General features: G+C 65.0%; 1 protein-coding gene across 7 annotated transcripts; it reads right to left on the bottom strand.

Annotated features, from left to right (window-relative positions):
• Positions 1-535: 535 nt before the first annotated feature.
• On the bottom strand, positions 536-26923 carry Ptp4a3 (protein tyrosine phosphatase 4A3). Of its 7 annotated transcripts, none has more exons than XM_069991485.1 (7): positions 26898-26923; positions 17965-18080; positions 6428-7363; positions 3666-3758; positions 2101-2231; positions 1358-1432; positions 536-1037 (listed from the first exon to the last, which is right to left on the bottom strand). In XM_069991485.1, the coding sequence occupies exons 3-7, from the start codon at positions 6530-6532 to the stop codon at positions 920-922; spliced, it is 522 nt and encodes a 173-aa protein (XP_069847586.1). In that variant the 5' UTR covers positions 6533-7363; positions 17965-18080; positions 26898-26923; the 3' UTR covers positions 536-919. The 7 variants fall into 7 exon arrangements, with proteins under 7 accessions (XP_069847586.1, XP_069847589.1, XP_069847588.1 ...); XM_069991488.1 differs by lacking the exon at positions 26898-26923 and adding an exon at positions 19802-19909 and having other exon boundaries at positions 17963-18080; XM_069991487.1 differs by lacking the exon at positions 26898-26923 and having other exon boundaries at positions 17965-18098.
• Positions 26924-27836: the final 913 nt, after the last annotated feature.

Raw genomic sequence — 27836 nt, 5'->3', positions numbered from 1 at the left:
AAGCCAAGCCTGACAAAGCAGACTTGGAATGGAAAGGGGGAGCCGTGTCCCCCCTTGTCCCCCCTCTAGGGCTGCGGGAAAGCTGCATCCTCCCCAGGCCACCCTAGGACTCCTAAGGCCAGTGCGGGTGGCACAGGCCTGGGGGCAGGGTGCTGCCGCTGGTGGGTGAGCCAACGGAGGAAGGAACGGAGATTTTAGGGGCTCAGGACCCCTTTCAGGTGCCTGGCGACCAGGGCAGGCGGGTGGGCCCAGAGGACAGAAGTGCCAGTTGGGGACTGGTGGGTGGTTGCCTGGGCCTATCCAGGGCCTCAAACACCACCAAGGGGAAGGGATGGCATCGGGCCCTGGACCAACAGCGCCCCCATCCCACCACACACGCAGTCCAGGCATGTAGGGCCAGGCCTGGCCACCAAGGGGCGCTGTGGGAGCACACGGGAGCCCTAGCATGAGGGGCAGAGGGACAGTAGTAGTAGCCTCCCAGGGCCGTGGGGCCACCCACCCCCACCCGGCCCTGTGTCCAGTATCCACACGTAGCCACGGCTCCCATTTTATTGCCTTCAAACGTCCAGAGCGTCTGACGCCCCGGGATCCAATAACGAGGTGCCGAGAACAGGTGAGGGGTTGCCAAAAAGGGCCAGTGGTTAAAAAACACATGCCCACAGCGAGCAGGCCAAGGGCAGCCTGCAGCCGGGAGAGCGCGCTGCCCACAAGTCCAGGACAGAGGGCCAACCGGCCTCAGAGGGGCAGCATGGGTGGAGCTGCAGACGGACAGGAAGACAGAGAGACCCCGCACACCGCCATGGCCTCCTCGGACACAGGTGTACACAGCCCCGGGGAGGCCCTGGGATGACACAAGGCAGCCAGGACGGGCCTTGACGGACGCGGCCATCACAGAGCTGGGCCTGGCCAGGCTCCTGCGCTACATGACGCAGCATTTGGTCTTGTGCGCGTGCGGGTCTTTGAACCGCAGCCTCTGCTTGGGCCGGTACTTCTCCAGGTAGCTGAGCTGTTTACTGTTGATGGCTCCACGGCGCTTCCTGCAGAGATGGGAGACAGGCGGCCGGGTCACCAGGCCCGGCTCAGCCCCCACCTGCCCGGGCTAGGATCCATCCCCCTGCACAAGCAAAGCGACCCTGAACCAGGACGACGACAAGGCCTCCATGCAACCTGAGCAGCCTCAGGCCAGGGAGCCAGCCGCACAGGCAAAAGCAATGGAGCCCCAGAGGACAGAGCGGTGTGATAGTCCTGCCCTTCCCCCAGCAGCAGGAGCCCTGCACCTGGGCCCTCAACCCCTCCCACCGCCAGGGCATTCATGGGTTCCCACCCCCGGGGCCCTCCCACGGCCCCGGGCACTCACTGCCGGATGAACTGGATTGCGTCTTCATACTTCATCCCACTTTCAATGAGGGCCAGTGCCACAAGGACCGGAGCCCTGCGGGCATGTGACAAGGGCTGGTCATCCGAGCCCCTGTAACCCGTGTCCCCCAACACAGCACCTCTGGAGACGCGGGCATGGTGTTATGGTGTTCCAGAGGCCTGATCCTCCTCCCATCCCCCCACCCCCCTCCCAGTTCCCTAAGCTCCTCAATGGAAGGCCCAGACCAAATCCCAGCTCCCTCCAGGGTTCTTCCTGGTTGCAACAACTTCTCTGTGCCTCTGTGCCTTGTGGGTAACTTGCTGTGAACAGTTAGACCAGGGCCCAGGCCAAGTGTCTGGGATGAGAGCTCGGGACACGGCGACTACCATGATGCTGGTGGTCCCTTTAATGGGCGATTCCCCAGCCTGGCTCATTCCCAGCCAAGCCAGATCCTGTTCCTTCTCCAGGAAGAGCTGCAGGCCCAGCTCAGTGAGCTGGGGGTCTTTGTGTCTAGGGAGGGGCAGGTGACAGCAGGAGGGGGTGAGGTTCGGCTTCGGAAGGCCTTCTTCCCTGCCAGGCTATGGGAGGACTTGACTGGGACCCTGGAATACGGACAGCTGACTCTGGGAAGGCCAGGTGGATGGGGCCCGCATCAGAAGGCAGGAAAGGCACAGGAAGCCAGGTTCAATGTGAACTCCCGCCACTCCGAGTCCGGCCGGCCACCAGCCCCACCCATGGCTCACCTCCCCAGGCCCGCCACGCAGTGCACGGCCACACAGCTGCCCGGGTCATCGCAGAACTTGGCCTTCAGCAGGCTCAGCCAGTCTTCCACCACCTTGCCGGGCGGAGGCGCCCCGTCATCGAAGGGCCAGTCCTGCAGAGGGAAGAGCTGAGAACCTACGCTGGGGCCTGGGGAGAGTGGGCAGAGCCAGGGCACAGGGTGCTGAGCCCAAGCCATGCAGAGCACCCAGGCCTCCCTCCACGTCCTCCCCCTCTCCTCCTCTGGGGCCCTTCCCCTCTCTCTAGAGGCTCCTGGTCACCTGCCTGTGGTTTGGGACACCAATCCTGAGGCCTGAACTCAGGGCCTGGGCGCTGTCCCTGAGCCTTTTCACTCCAGGCTAGCGCTCTACCACTGGAATCACAGCTTTACTTCTGGCTTTTTTGGTAGTTTATTGGAGATGAGAGTCTCAGGGACTTTCCTGCCCAGGCTGGCTTCCAACCCTACTTGGAGTGCTGGACTCTCGGCTCCTCCTGAGCGAGGGTTACAGGCGTGAGCCACGGCACCTGGCCTGCCTGTAGTTCTGGGGCCACAGCCTCTCCCACGTCTTGTGCCAGCGGCAGTCTAGGAGCCTCTGGGTCAGCGGGAACACAGCAACGTGCTGCCATGTCCTGCCAGTGTCTACCCCAACCCGATCTGCCTGGGGGGGAAGGAAGAGGTACTTGGTGCTTTCCAACCACCCACACCAGGTGAGGATCCTGAGGCTCCGAGTGGCCCATGGGGACCCACAGCCAGGAAGGGACGGCAGCAGGACTCAGCCCCGACCTGATGACCCCAAACCGCCAATCAGTGGTTGTTCACGACTACAAGAGGGTCCTTGCCCAGGAGTGGCTCAGCACCAAGCTAGTTGGGGCCTGCCTCCCCGGCCTGGCCCACCCAGGCCTCCCTCCTGCACCAGGGAGCCTGCCTGCAGCCCGTCCCACAGCGCTGTGTCATCCTCCACAGGGTCCCCAGAGCCACAGGCACCAAGGAAACGGCCCAGGAGGCCTCAGGCCTCCACGAGGCCCTCCCCAGACGCCCACGGCTGCCCAGCTACAGGGCTCCGGGCATCTGGCATGCAGAGGCTGAGAAGAGGCCCCTGGGACAGGCCCAACCAAGCACAGAGGAGCCAGGCATGGGGACGCACCCGCTACGTCTCAGCCGCTCTGCACCACGGCGGCCCGGGCCAGGGGCCCAGGCAGACACTCCCCAGCTAAGTCCTCCTGACTGACTGTGCCCCACAATGCCTGGCCCCCAGGCCTCCATTTCCCCAGGAGGGATGTGGGTCTGAGGCTTGGTGACATCAGTGAGGACCGCCCGCCCCGACACGCAGGAAGGCCTGGCTCTCGGGAGGCTAGCCGACGCTTCCCCCAGCGCGGCAACCCCACCTCGGGGGCAGAGGGGCGATGCACTCAAGGTCCTCGGTCCCAACGCTCACTGCCTACCGGTGCCCGCGCGCCCACGGTCCAGGCACGAGAGGGGGCTTCCATGCTGGACCCACAGCCAGGGCCCCACCCCACCACCACCTCACCACTGGGGCCACACCCTCACCACCACGGTGATGCCGTCCTTCTCCAGCGGGGCCTTGTCGTAGGTCACTTCACACACGCGCACCACAGTGGTGGCCCCATATTTCTTCAGGTCCTGGCAGGATGGAAGGAGGGAGGGGGCTGGGCAGGGGCCTGGATTGGGACCCCCAGGCATGCCCACGCCTCCTGGGGGCCCAGGACAGGACTATGTCCCCACTCCTAGACATCAGGCCAGGGAACTGTCCCCTCAACCACAGGAGGCCAATGGCCTAGCAGTGCTGGACACGAAACTCAGCGACAGGCAGGATGGCCGGCGGGGCTGTGTCCCTGTCCACCCGCCCACCTTCGCTGTAACCCATAGCTCCACCTCCCACATAGCCCCTTCCTCCACCCTTCCACCCTGTGGTGCTCAGGACCCCCACCTCAGCAGCAAGGCTCTCCCAGAAGCTTCTGGGTGCCCAGCAAAAACAGGACACCACTCATAGGTGGGCCTTGTCTGCTCAGCTGGGGGGCCTGACCCAGCACCATCCTGCATAGTGCCCACGCACACAGCCTCGGCCATCAGGGCAGCAGCCCCAGGGGTCCAGGGAGCCAGGCCCTGCACACCGGGGAAACCCCGCACCCAAGCAAAGGTCAGGGAACTCACAGCCAGATACCGGTATTTATACACGGGGGCCGGGCCAGCTCCCCACCTGCTCCGGGCTGATATTTTGGGAGTGGTGAGAATCACTGGCCTTGCCAGTCAAGGGACAGAGACACCAGACACAGCAAGGCTGGAACCCAAGCATTCCGAGAATGCAGGCAACAGGGCACTGAACCGACCTCCCCAGCCTTCAGAGAAGGAAACACCACCCAGCCCCAAACACTGCTGCTGCTCTCGCACGCTGAGCCCTGACCCTGCTCACACTGAGCCCTGATCCTGCTCACATACTGAGTCCTAACACTGCTCACACTGAGCCCTGACTCTGGTCACACTGAGCCCTGACCCTGCTCACACTGAGCCCTGACCCTGCTCACACACTGAGCCCTGACCCTACTCACACACTGAGCCTGACCCTGCTCAAACTCTGAGCCCTGACCCTACTCACACTGAGCCCTGACCCTGCTCACACTGAGCCCTGACCCTGCTCACACTGAGTCCTGACCCTGCTCACACTGAGCCCTGACCCTGCTCACACTGAGTCCTGACCCTGCTCACACTAAGCCCTGACCCTGCTCACACTAAGCCCTGACCCTGCTCACACACTGAGCCCTGACCCTACTCACACACTGAGCCTGACCCTGCTCAAACTCTGAGCCCTGACCCTACTCACACTGAGCTCTGACCCTGCTCACACTGAGCCCTGACCCTGCTCACACTGAGTCCTGACCCTGCTCACACTGAGCCCTGACCCTGCTCACACTGAGTCCTGACCCTGCTCACACAAAGCCCTGACCCTGCTCACACACTGAGCCCTGACCCTACTCACACACTGAGCCTGACCCTGCTCAAACTCTGAGCCCTGACCCTACTCACACTGAGCCCTGACCCTGCTCACACTGAGCCCTGACCCTGCTCACACTAAGCCTTGACCCTGCTCACACACTGAGCCCTGACCCTGCTCAAACTCTGAGCCCTGACCCTACTCACACTGAGCCCTGACCCTACTCACACTGAGCCCTGACCCTACTCACCCTGAGCCCTGATCCTGCTTACACACTGAGCCCTGACCCTGCTCACATTCTCAGTCCTGACTGCTCACACACTGAGCCCTGATCCTGCTCACACACTGAGCCCTCCTTATCCTGGTCCCTGGCCTGTCACACACTGAGCCTTCATGCTTGTTACACCCTGAGTTCTGGTGTGGTCACTCAGTGCTGGCTGGGATCTGCAGGGTGTCCATGGGAGGAACAGTCCTCCGCTCCCTGCAGGGCCAGGGTCCCGGCTCCCCAAGAGTAGGACACCTCTGCCCCATCTAGCTTGTTTTCCGTTTTGAAGGTGACAAGCTCCACGGGTGGCCCTGCACACAGCCCCTGGGTGCCCTGCACAGCCCAGGCTCTGTAAGCAGCCCTCTATCTGCGGCCAGGAGGGAGCCCCACGGCGGTCACTCCACGTGACCTCGCTGACAGTACCTGATGCCGTGCCAGCTCAGGGTCCACAAGCACACCTGCTCACATTTGTGGGGCCTTGGGCAGCAGGCAGGGGCGCCCCCTTGCCTCTCCAGTGGCAGCCATTGCCCCCTCCCACGTCCAGGCGTGACTCTTGCCTGGTCCTTACCTGACATCTGAGCCCAGAGCCACTGCCCTGCCTGTCCCAGCCCAACGCCTCCCGGAGCCCGAGGGCCTCTCCCAGCCTGGCTGGCTGTGCGGCTGACCTTTTCTCCCCATCTGCCTACGGGCTGTTTCCCCAGCAGCAGCCACACCAGGGCCCCCTTTCTGCTCAGCCTTTGCAGAGGCTACCAGCACAGCCTAGGCAGCATCTCATCGCTCAAGACCCTCAGCTCGGGCTGGGAAGGTGGCTGTGGCTCATAGTGGTAGAGCGCTAGCCTTGAGCTGAAGAGCTGAGGGATAGCGCCCAGGCCCAGAGTTCAGGCCCCACGACCGGACCCAAAAAAAAAAAAAAAAAAAAAAAAAAAAAAAAAAAAGACCCTCAGCTCTCCACTGCCTCGGTTCACACAGCCCACGGACCACTGCTCAGTCCTGGCCCGCCCTGTGCTATCTAGGAACCCAACCGGCCCCCAGTGCCCCCTACCCAAGCACCCGTGTCCTGTGACAGGAGCCTGGCGGGGCACGCCCTGGACTCACCTCAATGAAGGTGCTGAGCGTGGCGTTGGTGGGGTTGTGCGTGATGAGGAAGCGCATGTTCCTGTGGCTCACCTCCACCGGGGCCGGGCGGTTCATGCGGGCCATGCCTCCTCCAGGCAGGCGGGGGGCAGGCCAGCTGGGGGCTGCAGAGAGGCCCGGGACCCAGACCTGCACACTTCCTCCCACCCCCCAAACTGTGTCAAATGAGATCCCCGTGCTTGTCCAAAGACAAAACAAAAATAACTTTTTAAAATCTCATCCCCCCCACCCCCACACACACAAATATTGTGCAAATTCCTGGGAGAAAGAGAAGCTTCCCTGTGCTCAGACTATTTAAAAAAAAAACCTAAATCAAACAGGAAAATGAACAAAACAGCCCCACAGTAAACTGGGCAGTTTCAAGCTCCTGTGTCAGAGCTGGTAATTATAAAAGGGTAAAATGTTAAAGGAATAACAAAGACAAAACAACAGCCTCGGTGGGGTGGGGGAATTAAAAGACTTAAAAGAATCCAAAAACTCCAAAGTGAGTCTGGCTGCCGGCAGTGTGGAGCGTGGCAGGGTCTCTGTGGATGCATCCGTGGGCCACACAGCCCCCTTTGTCCAAAGCTGCGTCCCAAGTCACCGAGGGCCAAAAGGAACACTGGATCCAGCAGCCCCGGGACAGGGTCGCAGGAAGCAGCCGTGGCAGGCGGCCTCTGGCATGTGGGGGGCCCCCCAGCGCGTTACCCCATTGGGGTGGGGCACGTCCCGGAGGGGGTCAGCGGGATCCAGAGGCGGAGCTGGTCCCCAGGCTGGCAGCAGGAGCCATTGGCAGGCCGGGCAGTGGTGAGGGCTCAGGGACCCTGTTCTTCTCAGCGCCGGGCGCAGCTGCAATGTTGGGAGCGGCAGTACTCAGAGCCGGCCCGCCAAGGTCTCGCCATCAATCGCTGGCACTGCCTGGGGCGAGGAGAGAGAGAATGAGTGTCCCTTCTTGGACCTCAGTTTCCCATCTGTGAACACAAGGAGCGCAGCACCTGCCTGGCCTTCCCGGGACCGGGGATTGGTAGATTAGCCATTTCAGCCTCTAGACAGTTGGAAGGGAACGGTGTCAGGGACACACACTCCAGAAGCATTCTGAACCCCAACAAGCAGGCAACAGAGGCCACCAATCCTCTCAGCCTAGCCCTTACCCCACAGGCCAGGACAGTAGCACTCCCCCCCCAGTCCCCCCAAGAGCAGTGGCCCTTGTCTTGGAGTTTCTGAGCCGGGGTCAGCAGGAGCAGCTGACCTTGGGAAAGGGAGCTCAGGATAAGGAGTGTTCTGGGGGTGCCGTGTGAGAGGGACAGGGTTGAGAGATCCCGCTCACAGACACAAGCAGTCCTAGCTGCCTGGGTCTTTCTGTGGTCTCCGCCCCTAGCCACCACGCGCTTGGGCTGGCTGGGCTGGAGAGGTAAACAAGCCGTCCTGTCCTCCGGGAGCTGCCAGGCGGGCACACCACAGGACAAGGGCCAGCCGCCAGGAGCATGCCAAGGTGGTACAGCAAGGGTGGCCAAGGGTGGGGTCACAGAGTGACAGGGCTCTGGGGAAGCTGGTCAGGGCCACAGGAGCACCCCATCCTGCCTCTCTTCCTCTCGGGGGGCCAACAGCTCCAAAGGCCCCAGGCAAGGGGCACCCGGGCCCCTCCCAGGGGTCTCTGGGCCTGTGTCTCCATCGGCACAATGAGGAGCCAAACAAGATGCCTTCTCGGTTCCTCCAGCCGTAATCCGGTGGTCAGCAAGCCTCCAGCCACCGGATTCAGTCTACCCACAGCGCCGGCCTCGATCTGCCCCCACCTGGCAGAGTCCCTCCCCAGCCCACCACCTCTTACCTCTACCCCTGCCCCCTTCTCCAGCAGCCCACCAGGCAGACCAGGCCCTTGGAACCTCAGCCTGGCTGCAGACTGGGCCCAGCTGTGGGCACAAGCCCCTCGGGCTGAGCCCCTCACTCCCTGACCTCCACCGGGAGGTAAGGCATAGCACTCCAGCGCGGGCGGGCAAGCTCACCACCTGAGCATTCGTGAGGAGAGCTTTTACACAAACACCCAGGGCCCCTGGGAAGGCAAGGTCCCGTGGGAGCATGCACACCTCATGTGTACAGAGAATAAAGGGAGAAAGCCCAAGGAAGCCATGAGATTCTAGGAGCCTCCAAAGAGGCTGACCCCCCTATCCACCACATAGTGTGGCTCTGCTGTCTCTGGACAGATCCCCAGGACAGAAGAGCACCTGTGCACACACTCGAAGCACACAGGGCTGGACCAAGGGCCCAGAGCAGAGCCTGACCAGCACGAGCCAGGGACCCCAGGCGGGTAGGACCGGGCCACACCACTATCTTACCACACACCCCATTTCCCAGCAGCCCGGGCTCTGCCAAAGCAGCAAACAGCCAGGCCCCACACACTGCCCCTAGAAGCCCCTCCTGTCCACGCCCTTCTGCGAGGTCCCTGAGGAAGGGGAGAGGGAGGGCTGCCAGCCATCCCAGCCGACATGGGGGCCCAGCCACAGTCTACCTGGCCATCCATCCTCCAATCCTAGTGCCTCCAGAGGTGGGCCAAGCAGGGCCGGGTGAGCTCTCCCTGTGGCTGAGGCCTCTGCCTACTGAGCCCGTGCAGTTCACCCAGCCCCACTTTCCAGAGCCAGGCCACCACGCCCACCGCCTCATCTCCATGTGGGCCAGCCCCTCCCCCAGGTCCTCCCCTTCCACGGAGTCCAGCCCACAGCCCCAGGTCCAGTGCTGTTCCCTGAACTGCTCTCTTCTCAAAATGCTTTAAGGGAGGCCCACCTGTCTGCCGGGCAGGCCAGACTAGGCCCTCAGCTCAAGTGGGTTTTTGCAACCTGGGTAGGGGAAGCAGAGGCAGGTTGAGCTCAGGAGACGGCTCCCCGTGGGACCTGCCTTGGGGCAGAACAGATCTGGTGAAGGGGTTTGAGTCTGGTGGGCTGCAGGGGGTCCTGGGTACACAGACCCAGCAGTGGAGGTGGGGCCCGGGGCAGAGAAGGCTACCCGCTGAGCAGGCAGGGACGGGTGGGCTGGGGTGCCCCAGGCTGGAACCCTGGGGTCTGGGGAGCGGGGAGGGGCACGCCCGCTCCCAGCCAGGGCACCGCCTCCCCGGGGCGGGGCTGGATCCCAGGTTACCGTCCCGGGAGGAGATGGGGGCCCGCTGTGCCCCCCACCTGCGCCCAAGCCCGACTCACCACGCACGCCTAAGCCCGGCTCACCACGCACGCCTCCCGCGCGCAGCCCAGCAGCTGAGCAGCGGCTTCCAGGCTTCCATGCGCCGCCGGCCGCTGGCTCAGGACCAGCGCCTGCCCCGCTATTTATAGCGCCCGGCATCACGTGGGGGGGCGGCGGCCCACGGCCCTCAGGCACCTGCCACCCCAAGACAGCACTCGGGCAGGGCGGGGCGGGAAGGGAGTGGCCCTGAGCCAGCCTGGGTCCCCTGGCCACCAGCCCCCAAGACCCCCACCGGGGAGTCAGGATGGGGCAGAGGCCGGAGGGCGCACAGCCCAGGCCAGCTCCTCACTCCGGTCATCTCCTCCAACAGCCTACAGCTGAGGAAACTGAGGCACAGAGCCGGGGAGAGGCCCCAATCACACAGGGAGGCAGGGAACTGAGGAGCACGGTGCACGCGCCCCGCGCCTGGAGCCCAGAGGACTCTAAGCCATGGTGCTCCCCAGGCCCCGCGCTCCCCAGACACAGCCCCAGGTCTGGGTTCCACGCGTCGGCCTCTCCAGACCTGCCAGGCCTGGCCCGCGGCAGGCCCCGGCCTCTCCATGCTGGGAAGCCAGCTCAAAGCGTAGCTCCCAGACGGACGCCGACCCCTGGACCACAGTCATCGGGAGGGCGGAGGGCAGGGGAAGGCTGGCCAGAGGTCAGCAGACACTTCCTCCAGACTGCCCTCCCCAAAACGCACCTGCCTGAGCCGCCACCCTCACCACCCACCCCAGGGAAGGAGAGACCCCAGAACACACACAGCACCCCAACACGCCAGGCCTCACCACCCACCCCAGGGAAGGAAAGACCCCAGAACACACACAGCACCCCAACACACCAGGCCTCACCACCCACCCCAGGGAAGGAGAGACCCCAGAACACACACAGCACCCCAACACGCCAGGCCTCACCACCCACCCCAGGGAAGGAGAGACCCCAGAACACACACAGCACCCCAACACACCAGGCCTCACCACCCACCCCAGGGAAGGAGAGACCCCAGAACACAGAGCACCCCAACACGCCAGGCAGCAGGCCCACAAACACAGGAAGCCCAGCAGCTGGGGCTCAGGGCAAGGACCAGGGGATGGTTCAGGCAGCCTTAAGTTCTAGCTCCCCTCCCAATGCTCCCCACCCTCCCCCCCAGTGCTCCCCACCTCCTCCCAATGCTCCCCACCCTCCCCCCAGTGCTCCCCACCCTCCCCCCAATGCTCCCCACCCTCCTCCCAGTGCTCTCTACCCTCCTCCCAGTGCTCTCCACTCTCCTCCCACTGCTCCCCACATCCTCCCAGTGCTCTCCACCTCCTCCCAGTGCTCTCCACCCTCCTCCCAGTGCTCCCCACCTCCTCCCAGTGCTCCCCACCTCCTCCCAGTGCTCTCCACCTCCTCCCAGTGCTCCCCACCTCCTCCCAGTGCTCTCCACTCTCCCAGTGCTCTCCACCTCCTCCCAGTGCTCCCCACCCTCCTCCCAATGCTCCCCACCCTCCTCCCAGTGCTCTCCACCTCCTCCCAGTGCTCCCCACCTCCTCCCAATGCTCCCCACCCTCCTCCCAGTGCTCCCCACCCTCCTCCCAGTGCTCTCCACCCTCCTCCTAGTGCTCCCCACCCTCCTCCCAGTGCTCCCCGCTCTCCTTCCAGTGCTCCCCACCTCCTCCCAGTGCTCCCCACCTCCTCCCACTGCTCCCCACCTCCTCCCAATGCTCTCCACCTCCTCCCAGTGCTCGCCACCCTCCCCCCAGTGCTTTCCACCCTCCTCCTAGTGCTCCCCACTCTCCTCCCAGTGCTCCCCACCCTCCTCCCAGTGCTCCCCACTCTCCTCCCAGTGCTCCCCACCCTACTCTCAGTGCTCCCCATCTCCTCCCAGTGCTCCCTACCCTCCTCCCAGTGCTCCCCACCTCCTCCCAGTGCTCCCCACCCTCCTCCCAGTGCTCCCCACCTCCTCCCAGTGCTCCCTACCCTCCTCCCAGTGCTCTCCACATCCTCCCAGTGCTCCCCACCTCCTCCCAGTGCTCCCCATCTCCTCCTAGTGCTCCCCACCTCCTCCCAGTACTCCCCACCTTCTTCCAGTACTCTCCACCTCCTCCCAGTGCTCTCCACCCTCCTCCCAGTGCTCTCCACCCTCCTCCCAGTGCTCTCCACCTCCTCCCAGTACTCCCCATCTCCTCCTAGTGCTCCCCACCTCCTCCCAGTACTCCCCACCTCCTTCCAGTACTCTCCACCCTCCTCCAAGTGCTCTCCACCTCCTCCCAATGCTCTCCACCCTCCTCCCAGTGCTCTCCACCTCCTCCCAGTGCTCCCCACCTCCTCCCAGTGCTCCCCATCTCCTCCCAGTGCTCTCCACCTCCTCCCAGTGCTCCCCACCCTCCTCCCAGTACTCTCCACCTCCTCCCAGTGCTCTCCACCCTCCTCCCAGTGCTCTCCACCCTCCTCCCAGTGCTGCCCACCCTCCTCCCAGTGCTCCCCACCCTCCTCCCAGTGCTCCCCACTCTCCTCCCAGTGCTCTCCACCTCCTCCCAGTGCTCCCCACCTCCTCCCAATGCTCCCCACCTCCTCCCAGTGCTCCCCATCTCCTCCCAGTGCTCTCCACCTCCTCCCAGTGCTCCCCACCCTCCTCCCAGTACTCTCCACCCTCCTCCCAGTGCTGCCCACCCTCCTCCCAGTGCTCCCCACCCTCCTCCCAGTGCTCCCCACTCTCCTCCCAGTGCTCTCCACCTCCTCCCAGTGCTCCCCACCTCCTCCCAGTGCTCCCCACCTCCTCCTAATGCTCCCCACTCTCCTCCTAGTGCTCCCCACCTCCTCCTAGTGCTCCCCACTCTCCTCCCAGTGCTCCCTACCTCCTCCCAATGCTCCCCACCTTCTCCCAGTGCTCCCCACCTCCTCCCAATGCTCCCCACCTCCTCCCAATGCTCCCCACCCTCCTCCCAGTGCTCTCCACCCTCCTTCCAGTGCTTTCCACTCTCCTTCCAGTGCTCCCCACCTCCTTCCAGGGCTCTTATCCCTCCCTTCCAGTGCCCCCCTCCCTTTCCAGTGCCCCCCTCCCTTACGGCAGAATGTCCCTAAGCCCTGGCTGACTCAGCTCTGGACACTCACTGCCCTCCAGTTTCCCACCTTCATCACCTGCTGGTGGACATTTCACCCCACACAGCAGCTCAGAGAGGTTGAACAGCTTTCCCAGTCGCTCAGCACAAAGCAGAAGGACTAGAGATCCTAGAGACTCTACTGGCCCCAGGTTCGTGCCTCCAGCAGAGAAGCTGGCCCAGCTGGCGCTGCCGTCCACCTGTTCCTACCACCAGGGAGGCTCCGTGAGAGGTGCCAGCCAGCTCCGTGCAGCTGCGCGAGGACGCCGAGCTCACAGAGCGGCTGGGAGCCCCCAGCGCGTGCCAGTCTCCCACCGAGACCCCTTCCCAGAGGCCTCCGGCCTGGCGGGGGCAGGCGGGGGAGGGGGGCACCTTCTTCAGCTGGCAGGGTCCCAGGCCTTTCGGAGAAGTCTATTTATACCACGGCAGGAGCCGTTCCTGGAACCCTCCAGGGCAGCCATCACTGTGGGCCCAGAGGGGAGCCCCGAGTCAGGCCCTGCCCGCGATGTTCCCAGAGCCTAGGGCCGTGAACCCCACAGCTCTGAGCCCTGCTCTCCCAAGTGACTGGCACCACTGGCCCTGCCCACCCAGCCCCCGTCTCCTGGCCATGAGCCCGAGGAGCAGCGTGTCCCCACCACGGGGAGGGCCTCTCCTCGGGCCTGGCACCACTCCCTCCCGCACAGGCCCTGGCACGAGAGGGCCCCTGCTTGTTTGTGGAAGGAACAAGTGACCCAGCGTTCCGGGCAAAGGTCCAGATGTGGGGCATATCCAGAAGCCATCACGAGATCTCAGCCCTGGAGGTCTGAGGAGCCTCAAAGGTCACCCCGCCACCTAATCCAGCTCAACTCGCTCGCTCACCTCCAGGGAGGGCGCTCGGGACCTGGGTGGCCTGCGGGTGGGCCTCAGGCCTCCGGATTCGGGCAGCTCCCTGAGGTGCTGGTGACCCAAGGGGTAGCTCCTGAGCGCCCACAGCCAGGAGGCCGACAGCAAGAGGCTCCAGGCAGCAACCTGGCTGGCAGGGGCCGCCAGGCAGGGTAGACAGGAAGGCTTCTTGGAGGAGGAGCTGGTAGGCGGGTGGCACCAATTTCCTGTGCAACCTGGGGCCAGCGCCGCTCTATCAGTGGACACACGGCACCTTCTAGATGGTGCCCACCCAGCGGGTCAGAGGGCGCCTGGGCTGTGACAGGAAGCAGCGCTGCAGGGAGCCTGGTGATGCCAGCCTGGCACCTGTTGGCCTGCCGCGGAGCTCTGGGCAGCGGCTGCCAGGCCTCTCCAGACCGGCCACTGGCTCGGCTCTCTCCCTAAGCCGCCCACCCGCGCCAGTCACAGACCGCTCCTCCACCGTGGCCTGTGCAGCCGCAGGCAGGCACCCAGTGTGTTCATGGCCACTGGGCACACCCTGGCTGCCAGCAGGCTGGGGGTGAGGCAGCCAGGTAGGGCCACCCAGGGAGAAGCCACTCTGAGCCAGCCTGGCCTCCAGTGGCCCCGGAGGACCTGCCCTCATCACGGGGAGGCCCACCCCTTCGCTCACACTGTCTCTCGCCTCTGGGACCCAGCCTCAGCCTGGAGGTCTTCTGCAATGCAGACCCCAGAGACCTCAGGACCCTGACCAGAGGGGGAGCGGCAGGCCAGCATTCGCCCAACTTGACAAATACGTGCTGGTGTCTCCCTGGCCAGGCATGGGGCCGGGCTTGGGGCCGGGCTTGGGGAGACAAGGAAACATGCACAGGAGGACCAGGCAGCCACAGGCCCCTTGTGGACCCCGTAGTTATGATATTGGGGTGCTCCAAGGGGGAGGGATGCCTATGCAGGTACCACTACTGAGTCAGGGGCCATTTCTACTCTGGAACCACACCCCTGGGTGTCCTCAAAGAAGAGGATACCAATCTGTGACTCAGTTCCCCAGGCGGCCATGCGCAGAGTGAGGAGGGCAGAGCTGCCCCTCACTGGGCTGAGCGACCTCAGGTCTGGACCAGTCCCAGAGCCTCCTGGTACCTCCCTGCCCCCAGCAGTGTTCACAAGGCCGCACAGCACACAGGGCGCTGGCTGCAGGTCCGCCCACCTCCTTTCCTCAGGGTCAGAGGGAGCGTCGCCGCACTGGTGACCCAGCACGCTGCTGTCTGCGCCTCTGCTGCCTCATGTGAACCAGTGTGACGACAGTCACTCCCTCACAGTCATAAAGCCCTGAGCAGCCCAGACCTGCGATCCACCCAGGAGCACGGCACAGCCTCTGCTCTTCCCGCCTCAGCCACAGTGCCCTTGACCTCTGCCTCCCCTCTGGCCCAGGTCACAGGCTTCTCCCTGTGCTGTTCCCGCCTCTCCTCTCCAACATCTCTGCCAGCCCCAGGCAGTCAGGCCTGGACAATAAACAGTGGTCTCAGAAGGTGCCAGCCCTACCCCTGCCATCAAAGAGGGCAGAGCCCCCAGGGCCCCTGATGCCACACTCCCACTCCACTCCCACCCCCGCCCCCCGCCACCAGCCCTCTGCCTCCCACCCTGCCCGGCCTGCAGCCCACACCCCCCCCCAGGCCGGGCAGCTGTACAGAGCACACGTGTGTCCAGCCCACCCTGGACCCCTGACCGGGGGCCTATGCCACCTGCCAACCTGACTGTACACCACCCACGCCTCTCCAGACACACCTCCAGGAGCCCCAATCTCCCCCAGAATGCCCACCACACCCTCAGCCCTTTGATGAGGCCAGGGTCTCTTCCTCCAGGCAGCCCGCAGGCACCCTGAAACTCCTGGACTCACGGAGACCATGGGGCAGGGGGCAGGGGTGAGTGAACACACAGGACCACGTCAGGGGGCCGGTCCAGAGGTGGGCATGATAAACAGGCAGGGGTTCAGAGCAGAGGGAAGGCTCGCCATGGGAGGGTAATCACGGAGGCCTCCCTGAGGAGGCCCTCAGACAGACACATGGCCCCATGATCAGGTGGTGGCAATGGACCCCAGGGGCAGGACACATACCAGACTCTACCTGGAGCCCCTGGCAACAGCCCGCGGCAGCGCCTCTGAGCTGCCATGGACCCCCATCACCACGCCCGCCGCACACCTTGGCCGACGGAAGACCCAGCAGCCCTGCTTCAGCCAAGGCCAGACGGGCCTCAGCTGTCCCGAGCCCAGCCCAGGAAGGCAGCACACTCACAAAGGCCAGGGAGGTGGGGACAGGCGGAGGCCAGCATGGGTGCCCACACAGCCTGGGGCCTCTCGGGGCTTCGACTCCGAGCCCAGAGACTCCTGATATTCACACCATTATGGCCCACTAGAAGTCAGCAGCACTTACGGCGACCATTAGTCGCAACTTCTGCCTCTTCCCAACAGCCTGGTGCCAGCCGGGGTGCGTTCAAGTCCATCCCCTTTAATGTCCAAGCCAACTCTGGCTGGGTCACACAGGGCCACCACCAGTGCCTGCGTGGCACCCAGGGCCTCACGGATGCCCACTGTCCCAGGCCACTGTCCCCAGCACCTCCCTCAGTGAAGACTGGTGACGCAGCCACCACGCAATCAGCCCATGCAACAAAGCAGGTGTGGGCAGAAGGGGTCAGGAACTGCCGAGTGGCAGAAGCGGCAGGCCGGACCCCACCCCGGGCCCAGAGCCCATCTCCTGGGACTCCTGGACAGTACAGGGACCAGGCCCACAAGGCCAGCACTAGTGCCAAGCAGGGCTGGACCCCACCCCAGCACCCTCACAGAGGGACTGCTGCCCTTCCCCACCACCACACAGCCCAGGACCAGGCGGGCCACTCCTCTAGCAGGACTCAGGAAGCTGCGGTCCCCTGGGTGGCATCACAGTGGGGTCACTGTGGCTCCCTGGGTGACATCACAGTGGGGTCACTGTGGTTCCCAGGGTGACATCACAGTGGGGTCACTGTGGTTCCCTGGGTGGCATCACAGTGGGGTCACTGCGGTCCCCTTTGTGACATCACAGTGGGGTCACTGGGGTTCCCTGGATAACATGACGGCATGGGGTCACTGCGGTCCCCAGGGTGGCATCACAGTGGGGTCACTGCGGCCCCCTGGGTGGCATCACATTGGGGTCACTTTGGTCCCCTGGGTGGCATCACAGTGGGGTCACTTTGGTCCCCTGGGTGGCATCACAGTGGGGTCACTGCGGTTCCCTGGCTGACATCACAGTGGGGTCACTGCGGTTCCCTGGGTGGCATCACAGTGGGGTCACTGCGGTCCCCTGGGTGACATCACAGTGGGGTCACTGGGGTTCCCTGGGTGGCATCACAGTGGGGTCACTACGGTTCCCAGGGTGACATCACAGTGGGGTCACTGGGGTCCCCTGGGTGGCATCACAGTGGGGTCACTGGGGTCCCCAGGGTGACATCACAGTGGGGTCACTGAGGTCCCCAGGGTGGCATCACAGTGGGGTCACTGCGGTCCCCTTTGTGACATCACAGTGGGGTCACTGGGGTTCCCTGGGTGACATGATGGCCTGGGGTCACTGCGGTCCCCAGGGTGGCATCACAGTGGGGTCACTGGGGTCCCCAGGGTGGCATCACAGTGGGGTCACTGCGGTCCCCAGGGTGGCATCACAGTGGGGTCACTGAGGTCCCCAGGGTGGCATCACAGTGGGGTCACTGAGGTCCCCAGGGTGGCATCACAGTGGGGTCACTGCGGTTCCCTGGGTAGCATCACAGTGGGGTCACTTTGGTTCCCTGGGTGGCATCACAGTGGGGTCACTGCGGTTCCCTGGGTGGCATCACAGTGGGGTCACTTTGGTCCCCTGGCTGACATCACAGTGGGGTCACTGAGGTCCCCTGGGTGGCATCACAGTGGGGTCACTGCGGTCCCCTGGGTGACATCACAGTGGGGTCACTGTGGTTCCCCAGGGTGACATCACACAGTGGGGTCCCCTGGGTGGCATCACAGTGGGGTCACTGCGGTCCCCTGGGTGACATCACAGTGGGGTCACTGGGGTCCCCTGGGTGGCATCACAGTGGGGTCACTACGGTTCCCAGGGTGACATCACAGTGGGGTCACTGGGGTCCCCTGGGTGGCATCACAGTGGGGTCACTACGGTTCCCAGGGTGACATCACAGTGGGGTCACTGTGGTTCCCCAGGGTGACATCACACAGTGGGGTCACTGGGGTCCCCTGGGTGGCATCACAGTGGGGTCACTGTGGTCCCCTGGGTGACATCACAGTGGGGTCACTACGGTTCCCTGGGTGACATCACAGCGTGGGGTCACTTGTGCCAGGTCCAGGCAGGACCAAGATACACACACCTGTGTCGTGGCAGGGATGAGGTCACTGCTGATTGTCATCCACGTGTGGTCTGCAGTCCAGGGTCAGCTGTGGCTCAGTCCCCAAGTCTTGTCCCCTCCTGGATCACCGTCCAGTCCTGTGAGATGAGAGAGGCCTGAGAAGACATGAGGCGCCTTTCACAGGCCCGGCCCAGCACCATCCACAGAGTGCCCCCATTTCACAGAGCGGGAAATGGAGGCTCGGTGCACAGCTCTGGGGCTGCATGGGATTCAGAGCCAGCCCAGGATGACCCTTCTGTGCACTTGTCCCTAAAAGCAACGAAGGGTCCAGCTCACGCCGGAGGCCGCGTGTCCCTTGGTGCCTCCACCCCAGGGAGCTTCCTAGTCTACCCAAAGCCAGGGCCCCTGGAGTCAGGCGGGTGGGAGGGAGCCCAGGATCATGGCGGGAGTCAGGGCCACGGGCCAAGGCCCTGAGACTCGCATCAGAGGCCCTGAGGAGCTGGGAAAAGAGCTCTGACCTGGCCTCAGGAGGCCACGTCCAAAATAGCCAGCTTGGCCCGGTGAGACAGCTGGGCTGGGCTGGGCGCACGTAGCCGTGGCCCAGCCAGCCCAGCGCTGCGAAGCTGGCTGAGGAAGGTCAAGGCTATTTTGGGGTTGGCCTGTGGTGAGACACAGCTCCGGCACCCTCTGAGCCGGTCAGCAAGAGGTAGCTGGGGCCCAGCAGGACCAGTGCCTGGACACAGGTGGAGAGTCCACGTGGACACATGTCCCCGGGGTGTTGGGAGCCTGGAGTCTGCTCCCTCAGTCTCCATCCCCATCTGACATCGAGGTATCTCACCCCGCTGGCAGACAAGGCTCCAGACAGGCCAAGCTGTGCCCGGCACATGTGGGTGCGAAGGCAGCAGCCCCTCCCCGAGCCCACGAAAGGCAGGACGGGCGCCGTGGATCTGGGCACACGGTGGGAGAGACAGGTAACGGCGGAGACACTGCCGGCCACCCCGCCTCACAAGTCACCTGTGGCACACACAGCCTGCAGGCCGGCGCTGGGAGCCACTGAAGGTGACCTCCCTGTGGGTCCTGCTCGGCGCCAGGGACCATCTCCCCCATGGGGAAACCAGACCATGGCCCCAGCATGGAGCCTTCACCTAGCTCCAAGCACGGAGGCTGCCCACAGGCCCCTCCACATCCTGGCCCCGGTGACCTGCCCTACAGCCTGCTCAGCCCGCAGCCACGGTCTGGGCTAGGGGCTGCCTGATCCCCCAGACTCCACGCCAAAGCCGAACGTGCGGCAGAAAGCTCAGCCACCGCTCACGACCACACTGATACCACCGAGCCATCGCCCCGTCCTCCCAGGTGGACAGCAGGAGCGGTCACTCAATGTGCAGGGTACAAGCTCATCACCCCCACAGCCCCTGCCCAGCTCCCAGGAGAGACAGGAAAACTTCTCCTGGCATCTAAGGACCTAGCTGGCAGCCCGGGACCCCCTCCCCCACTGAACCACCCTCTGTCCTGTGCCCTGGGCAGGTACTGCCCGAGGCACACGGCTGGAGTAGGGGTAGGAGAAGGCCACAACCGGCAGGCTACAGGGAGCCAGGGAGCTGAGCACCCAGGGCTCCAGCCTTCCCATCCCGTGTAGAACAGGACTGAGGACCTGGAGGGGCGGAGGGGCTCGAGGAGCCCGGCTCTGCGGGCCTGGGACGCTGCTGGGACCGGGAACTCTGACCCACTTGGCAGTGCCGTGCCAGGCCACTCTCAAGGGCCGGGGTTCCCAGGCCACCTCTGACAGGGCCAGGCAAGGACTCAGGAAGGCAGCTGCTGCTCTGTACCTTGGGGACACGGAAGCTTCGGCTGTACTCACTCGCTCTCGGCTCGGCCCTGGGGACCCCCGGGAACAGCAACTGGACAATCCACCAGAGGAACAAGGAAAAAGGGTCACCCCGGGGGCAGAGGGGCGTTGAACACGGGCCCTGCCCCAGCGCGTTCCCCGTGGCTCTCCAGCCGCTCGGAAGTCCCAAAGCGCCTGCCCCGGAACCTTGGAGCAGGGCCAGGGGAACATCCATCCCCTGACGCAAGCCCTGCCCGCTCAGCCCCGGCTGTTTGGATGTATCCTCACCGAGAGAAAATTCCAGTCATGTGAGATCTACTTTCTCACCAGGTTAACATGGGCGACACACATGTGGTGGCAGATGCAGTGTCACATGCACTGTCTCAGAGGGGACCCATAGCCAGGCACGCCAGGACTGGGGAGGACAGGCAGAGGGGTCCCAAGTTCAAAGCCAGCCTACACAGCCAGAAACTGACTCAAAGTGGCAGGGCACTTACCCAGCATGCACCAGGCCCTGGGTTCCACCCCTAGTACGAGACACTGCACCCCTGAGCAGCGACGCCTCCTCTGCCCCACACTGGCCCTGGCACCTGCAGATCACTCCCAGGCTCCATGGCCTTGTCTGTCTTGTACACTCATAGGAACAGAATCATGCACGTGGACTCCTGTGACTGGTTTTTCTACACGGTGTGATGTTTCAAGATTCTCCCTTGTCCTAGCATGTCGGCACTTCGTTCCTTTTACTGGCGAAGTAACATACACTGAAGGGACAGGCCACACTTGATCTGCTCCTCGGCTGATGGACATGTTGGTCATTTCTACATCAATTTTGATGTTACTCTCTGGGGCTGAAAGCCACCCTGGGGTGGGGGGGGGGCAATCCTCCCGGGGCACTGCTGAGATGGGAGACAGGCTCATCTTGGCCAACGTACCCAGCATCTATTCCGTAGAGATCCTGGGGCCCAGGGCACTCGGCACACAGAGGACGGGGAAGCTTGAGGCTGGGTGTCCAGGCTGGAGTGTAGGCCACGGCAGGACAGCAGAACCCAGCCCCTACCTAGAACACCTGCTCATACCTTCCCAAGCGCATCGCCAGCCTGGCCAGGCTGCCAGGGAAGGTCAGAGCACTGGCCTAAGGGGTGAAGATCCTTGGCTTCTTTGCTTGTCTTTGCTTTGCTTGTAGTTGTTTTGAGACACGAGCTGGGGTAGGGATGGCGGCCGGGGGGGTGGGGGGGGGCACTCTCATCTGAGGAAACTCCAAGCAGGGCTGCATGCACACAGCCATGAGCCAGAGATGACCAACGGAGAGGGGGAGCAGGGGGGAGGGCAGAGGCTGCAGGGCTGTGGCTCAGCCTCCTCATGGCCACCCAACTTCTGAAGACAGACAAAGCAGCCAAGAACACAGGCTACCTACCAGTCTCCCTGGGGCCAAAGACCCTCCCAGGGCCAGGCAGGCTCAGCGGACAGTGTTCATGGGAACTGTGCCAGCCCCCATACTCAGCTAGTCAGTGGGCACTGGAGTGCTACAAATGCCAGGGCGGCGAGATACGTCCCATAGGACAGGAGTGCTGGAACCAAGTCCAGACTTGGGGACCAACCTGGGGCTGGGTCCTGGGGGAGCCCTGAAGGAGAGGCCAGGGCCTGGTGGAGGGGTGGGGAGGGCTCTTCACAGCCACGACCACTGGCCCTAACGCCGACTGGCCGTCCATGCCTCCACCACAGGGCTGGAGGGGGGCCTGTCCACCTCTCTGCCTCCCCAGCCCCTGCCCTTGCCCCTCAGAATCCCCACACGCCCCAGGGCCACACCCCCAGCCTATAGTCAACCCTCCCTCCAGCCCTGCGCAGGGTGCTCTGTGTGACACCAGGCCCCACCTCCTAACCCTAGGACCCCTCCCCGCCCTGGGCTGAAGCTTAGGTGGCCTCATCCGTTTCCAGGCCAGGCTTCTAGGCTGAGCTCTGCTGGGCCCCCTCTGGGTCTGGGGCCTGTGGGGGGCGGGGATCTGCCGGTTCCACCCGCTCCAACCCTTGAGCCAATCTGGCTCCCAGCCCCACCCAGCACAGTCCTTGGGCTCCACGACCCCCATGCCCTGCCCAGGCTGCTGGCTGTCCTCTGGGGGGGGGGAAGAGGGAAGGGGGGGCCCTTGGGATGTCCCTTCCAGTGACTTCCTGCCAGGGAGGGCGGGGAAGGTAAACAAGCCCTCCAGATGGCTTCCTGAGGCTAGGCAGCGTGGGAAGAGGCCTCTGGGGCAGCAGGGAGGCCTCCCCGCATCCCCAAGGAGAGGCCCTCACGCCTGGTGCTGCCAGAGGAGAAACTAAGGCCCAGGCAGGCAAATTCCAGCCGAGGCAGCGGCAGGACCAACTATGAACCAGACATCCTGTCATCTGCGGGGGGGAGGAAGGGAGCGGCTCTGCAGAATCTTCCCCCACACCCATGGAGATGCCAACTGAACCCCAGCTCTCCCCAGACCCCACCTCCTCCCAGAAACCCACCTGGCCACCAGGCAAGGTACCTTCCTGCCACACCAAGACCTTGAAGGCTCCAAGAAGGCGAGAGTCAGATTCATGCTGACAAGCTTCAAACCATCATGGAGCCAACTCAGGCCTGGGCAGCGGCTCTCTGACAAGGTCTGGAGAGGAGGGAGCCAGACCTGCACCAGCCCCACTGCACAGCAGCCAGGACGGGGTGGATGGGGGGGGCGCACCAGGCCCGGGGAGTGACAGGCGCAGGGCTAGCCGCACCCACCCTCCTCTTCTCTAGCCCAAGCCTGCGCTACAGAACAGACCCACATGGGCGGGCAGACGTGCCCCTGGCTCTCAGCACCTCCTTCACGAGGGCCACAGGTAAAGGGGACCGTGACCATATGGGTCAGGGGCCAAACGTGCTGGTTTGGGGGAGGAGAGGCCCACGGCCGGGGTCGCGGGAAGCCAGGGGTGCTGGGCGCTGTGTGAGGAGCTGTCCTGGCCCCGTGGAGTTCAACACACACCAGGAAGCGGGGCCGGCCCGCACGTCTCCTGAGCTATTCAAACTTTGATACCCAAGGTGCCCATGTCCGCAATCCAAACACAGCTGGCTTGGTGGCACAGTCCCCTACGAGGAGCCGCAGTGCTGCCACTGCAGGTCCCCGCGGACCCCAGCAGCACCTGCCCGACAGGCAAGGAAACGACGCACCTGCAGAGCCCAGACCAGGAGAGAGCGGAAGCGTGCCTGCTTCCACTGGGCACCTGGCTTTTGGGCTGACCACCCCCTGCCTCCCAGCCATCTATTGGGGGCTCCCCATCTCCAGAGAAGGAAACTGAGGCTCAGGAAGGGCGGGGTGGGCCCAGGTCACGCGGAGAGGTTGGCAGAGCCTGGGCCCAGGGGAGGAAGCGGGGGAGCCACTGTGAGGTGGGTAGCCGGGAGCCCCAGGCACCCCGGGGCCCCCTGAGCCGGGAAATGCGATTCCCAGCAGATGACCGGCTCTGGCGGGCAGCCAGAGGGAAGCAGGGCCCTGGTGAGGGAGGAGGGAGCACTCACTGACCCCAGCGCAGAGATTAAAGGAGCAAATTGTTTGCCTTGGCAGGAGTCCTGGGCCCAGGCCAGGCCAGGGGAAGAGCTGATGCCCTGGTCACCAGCCGACGATGCCAGGGAGGGCTGCCAGGAGGAAGCGGCACCCCCTGGTGTGGGCAAGCAGATGGGCTGCGGGGATAAACAGATGAAACTGGCCGCCTGTAGGGACCATGCTGGACAGGGGCACGCGGGCTGGGACCAGCCAAGCCTCTTCCTGAACGCTTGGGTCCAGGAGGGCCCCCGGCCAGGGAGTCCCAGTCTCATGGGAAGGGGGCAGGGCAGGCCCACCGCAGCCTGCCCACCTCCTCGGCAGGGCCAGGCCTGGCTCTGGGTCTGTGGCGGGTGAAGCGAGACCGTGAGAACAGGCTCCCTCAGCTCCCGAGAGGGACAGAGATGGAGGAGCCAGCGAGTGTGTGAATCCGTGCCTACTCTGTAGGGAAACTGCGGCCCAAGAGAACCGCCTCCTGGCCAGGGTCATCAACTAGAGTATCCCCTGGGCTAACCTAGGCCTGCACGCTGGGGAGACTGAGGCAGGCAGCCTAGTCAGGCCCTGCTGCCTATTGCCAGAGAAACCTGACCCTCCAGGGCTGGGCTCCGTACCCCAGCCCCCTTTCCAGACAGGGAGGGGCTGGGAGGCTGCTGGGACCATGCAAACTACACTGGACACAATTTCCCACCCTGGAGCCATCAGAGTCCACCGGGCCTGGCACCGGGTGAGACGGGAGTGCTGGGCTCCCAGCCAGCCGGCGGGCCGGCCACCTAGCAGACACGGGGCTCCTAAAGGCGGGGTCCGGGGGAGCGTGGTGTGTGCCATGTGACGGGAGGAACGCCTCGGCGCAGAGGGCGGCACCCCTGAGCTGGCACCGGCTCTCCAGCCCTTGCCCCGGCCACCCCGCCCCTGCACCACCGATGGCCCCAACCTATTCCATCCCCTCAGGCCTGGTGGCCTGTGGTTCATCTGGCTGGCCAGGTGTGAGGGCAGGGGCGGGCTGGACTGTCCGGATCTGGCAGGCGCACCATGGGTGGTCACTCTTGGTGGGCTCAGCGAGCAGGGGCTGCACATGCTGGAGACCAGAGCGCTGCCTGAACCCCGAGGACTGCACCTCACGTGGCGGGAAGTCCCCTGTCCACGGGCTGACCCTTCCCCAGAAAGGAGGCATGGTATCGTGGCGGGAGCACAGGCAGTGGGCACAGGCCCCAGGCCCAGGCGGCCAGTGTCTCAATCTCCACTCTCCTGCCAGCTGAAAGCCTCTGGGAGGATGGATCACTTTGCCCCTAGGGCCCACCCGGCCGCAGGTCAGGACAATGACAAGGAGCAGTCCTCTTTGCCCAAGGCCTGAGGGAGACACACCAAGTACTGGGGTCCCCGGGCCACACCACGTGCCCATCACCCATCTCTGCCAGCACCAGGCCATGGGGCTTGGGGCCTTGGTCACACATCGGGGTAAGCCTGTCTCCTCTGAGCAGGGCAGAGGGAGCAGGTGGGGCAGCACCTATGTACCTAGCCAGGATGGGGCGGGGCACAGCAGTAAGCACACGACACGGCGCCCGGTCCTCCCCGCACCACGAGCTCCTCGCATGCACGGACACCCAGATCTGGGACTCCTGTGTGCAAAGGAGCCATAGACGGGAACTGCAGGGGTGGACAGCAGAGAGACCCTGGGCCCCAGGACAGAGCGGGAGCGCCCGGGGCAGGAGCTGTGCAGAGCACACCACCCCTCTCCAAGATTCCCAGAGGAGGGCAAGACCTGGGCCCCCACATTCACGGGATGGCCAGCCCCCAGCTGCCAGCATGGCTGGACAGCAGAGCTCCCGCTCCAAGCCCAGGACTGCCCTGAGAAAGTGGGAGGCTGTGCCCGCCTGATAGGGCACCGCCAGCCTCCTCACGGGTCCAGGCCCCACCTGGCTGACGGGACAGGCGAGGGTCTCAGTGTTGACCCAAGACCACCTATGAAGGGAGACACTTTCCAGCCTTTCCACCAGGTGAACTCCTAACCAAGCCTGCATGGTCTCACCCCCCCACCCCCCACCCCCACACCAAGACGCCTAGCTCCACCCACCCCAGTGTGGTTCCTGGCCGCTCAGCTGGAGCCCCACCCCCTGCAGGGCAGGTCTGTCTGTCTGACTGGCGGGCACTCATTCACTCTAGCATCCAGCTGGTCTCCAGGTCAGACAGCAGGGGTGACAGGCCTCCCAAACCGCGCACCCTATCCTGCTGGGCAATCCCGCAGACCCGAGCGAAGCAAAATGGAAGCGAGTCCTCTGAACTACACACAGCCAGAGTGACAGGCCAGTAGAGCCTCCTGACCATGCCTTCACCACTGGCCACCCCGCCAGTCCTGAGCTGGTGGGAGAAGATGGGACCAGCTGGCTCCCGTGGTCGGGAAGACGTCCTGGAGGAGGGCAGGTGAGCCGAGGAACACCACCTGCACTTCCGGCCATCACAGCTGCCTGCCCGGGACCAGGAGGCCGCCCACCCCTGCTCTACCCACAAGCCAATGGGGTTGGGCCCCCTCCAGGCCCAGCACCAAGCCTGCCCCAGAAGGCGTGCTGGGTGAACATCTGGGGGTCCTAGAGGGTGGCCAGCTCCATGGGGACCCTGAGCAAGAGTGCTGGAGTGGCCGTGGGGAGCCCCAATGCCTCGTTCCACTCTGGGCCACAGACCCGGTCCCTCTCCCAGGTGTCCCACACAGCAGCACGGGGTGAGGAAAGCAAGGGTCAGGTGAGGCGGCCTCAGGAAAGGCTGGACGGGACACCACCTGTCTGGGCCTCCACCTCCTCATCTGAGCATGGGGTCAGTGACCTGGAGGGCGGCTCCGAGGCGTGTGGCCAGCACCCCACGGCCCAGGGGCTCCTCTCTGGGTGAGAAGAGGGGCGTCCATCCCCGACCTACACCCAGCTTGCGGCCCTGGGGAGCAGGCCCCTCGGCGTCCACTCACTGCCTGACCCCCACATGTGCGGGCAGCCAACGCAGAGCGGAGGCGAGGGAGGCCTGGTGCGGGCGGCGCCGCAGCTCCCACGGACGGCGCCCCTCCACGGGCCTCTCAACCACGGGCCCCTGGCCCGCAGGGTCCCCACCGGGCAGAGCCGGCCCAGGACGGTGGCCACTCCGCTGGGGCTGGGGGACAGCGCCCGCGGGCCCGGCCACGCTGGGGCACCTGCCCGGGACCTCCGTTAATCCCACCCCGGGGCGGGTGGCCGGGTGGCCCCCACGGGGTGCCCTCGTGCGGCCCACACCCTCCCCAGAGGCGGGGGGGGGCGTAGGGTGCTGCGCCCCAGACCCTGCCAGACGAGGAAACTGAGGCTGGAGGGCGGGGGCGGGGCGGGGCCGTCGGGTGGCTGGCAGGCCGCCTCCCCGGGCCGGGCCCCCTCCCCGCGCGTGGGGCCGCGGGCCCGCGCTCCCGCAGGCGGGGTGCGGGCGGGGTGCGGGCGAGCCCCGGGCGCGGGCGGGCGCTCCGGCGCGGCCCCGAGGCGGCGCCCGCGGCGGGCGGCGGGCTCGCGCGCGGACGGTCCCCCCTCGCGCCCGCGCCCGCGCCGCGCGCCCCGCGCGCCCCCGCCCGAGCGGGCGCGGGGGAGACTGACCTGGCGGTCCGGGCGCCGGCGCCGGCACGACGGGCGGAGGGGCTGCGGGCGCGCGCGCGCGCGGGGCGGAGGCGCAGCGGGGCGCGCGCTCGGCCCGCCGGGTCACGTGACCGCGGCCCAATGGGAGCGCCCCCCCCTCCACGCCCGCGGGGGCGCGCGCGGCCCGGAGGCCGGGTCGGGGCGGCGGCGCAGGCGGGCGCGGCCCTGGGGCGCGGGCTGCCCCCCCACCCCGTCCCGTGCACGCCTGGGCCCGGCTACGCCCACCCGGGGACCCCGCAGGCCGCGTCCTTCCCCGCGCCGGCCCCCAGCCGTCCTCCCAGCCAGGACCCTGCTGGGAAAGCCGCCGCCCGCCGGCGCCGCTCCTTCCGTCCTCCTCCTCTCCAGCCTCTGGGTTCTCATTCCTACCAGGGAGTTCCCCAGGCCGCTGCGCGCACCCTGCATAAGCCCGGCTTGGCCCCAGCTGTGCCCCTGCCCGAGACTGGCACGCATAGAGCAGCCCGGGCATCCGGAGGAGGGTGCCCGAGGCCCCCACGTCCTTCCTGACCGGTGTGAACGCCCGTACCGGGACTTGAACTCTGGCCTGTGCCCTTGGCTTTCTTTGCTTGAGCCATGTCTCCAGGGGTTAATTGGAGGTAAAAGCCCCTCCGACTTTTCCACATGGACTGGCTTTGAACCTTTGATTGTCAGATCTCAGTCTCCTGAGTGGGATTATAGGGTGACATCTGAGGACATCTCCCATTCTGACACTGCCCATGGACTGTTAGGCTGTTGCTGCCTGGCCCCCTTTTGCAAATGAGACCTATTCCCAGCTAAGCCGGGGAGAGGGGGGAGAGATGGAGCTAGTCCAGGACTCCCATGTGCACCCACCAAGTCAGGCCCCTTTGTGAGCTGGAGGAAGCATCCTGCAGGTTGCACCCCAGCTTTGAGGGAACCCCACAC

The sequence above is a fragment of the Dipodomys merriami genome, unplaced genomic scaffold (assembly GCF_024711535.1).
Source record: "Dipodomys merriami isolate MVZ:Mamm:240054 unplaced genomic scaffold, mDipMer1.0.p SCAF_4, whole genome shotgun sequence".
NCBI lineage: Eukaryota > Metazoa > Chordata > Mammalia > Rodentia > Heteromyidae > Dipodomys > Dipodomys merriami.
The sequence above is the reverse complement of the archived record's forward strand: the minus strand, read 5'-3'. Positions and strand labels throughout refer to the sequence as shown.

Coding starts and splice junctions, on each gene's coding strand:
- Ptp4a3 (XM_069991485.1), bottom strand. CDS start 6,532: ATGGCCCGCATGAACCGCCCGGCCCCGGTGGAGGTGAGCCACAGGAAC. Junction 2,232..3,665: donor AGGACGGCATCACCGTGGTG/GTGAGGGTGTGG, acceptor TTCCCTCTGCAG/GACTGGCCCTTCGATGACGG. Junction 1,038..1,357: donor GCAATCCAGTTCATCCGGCA/GTGAGTGCCCGG, acceptor CCATCTCTGCAG/GAAGCGCCGTGGAGCCATCA.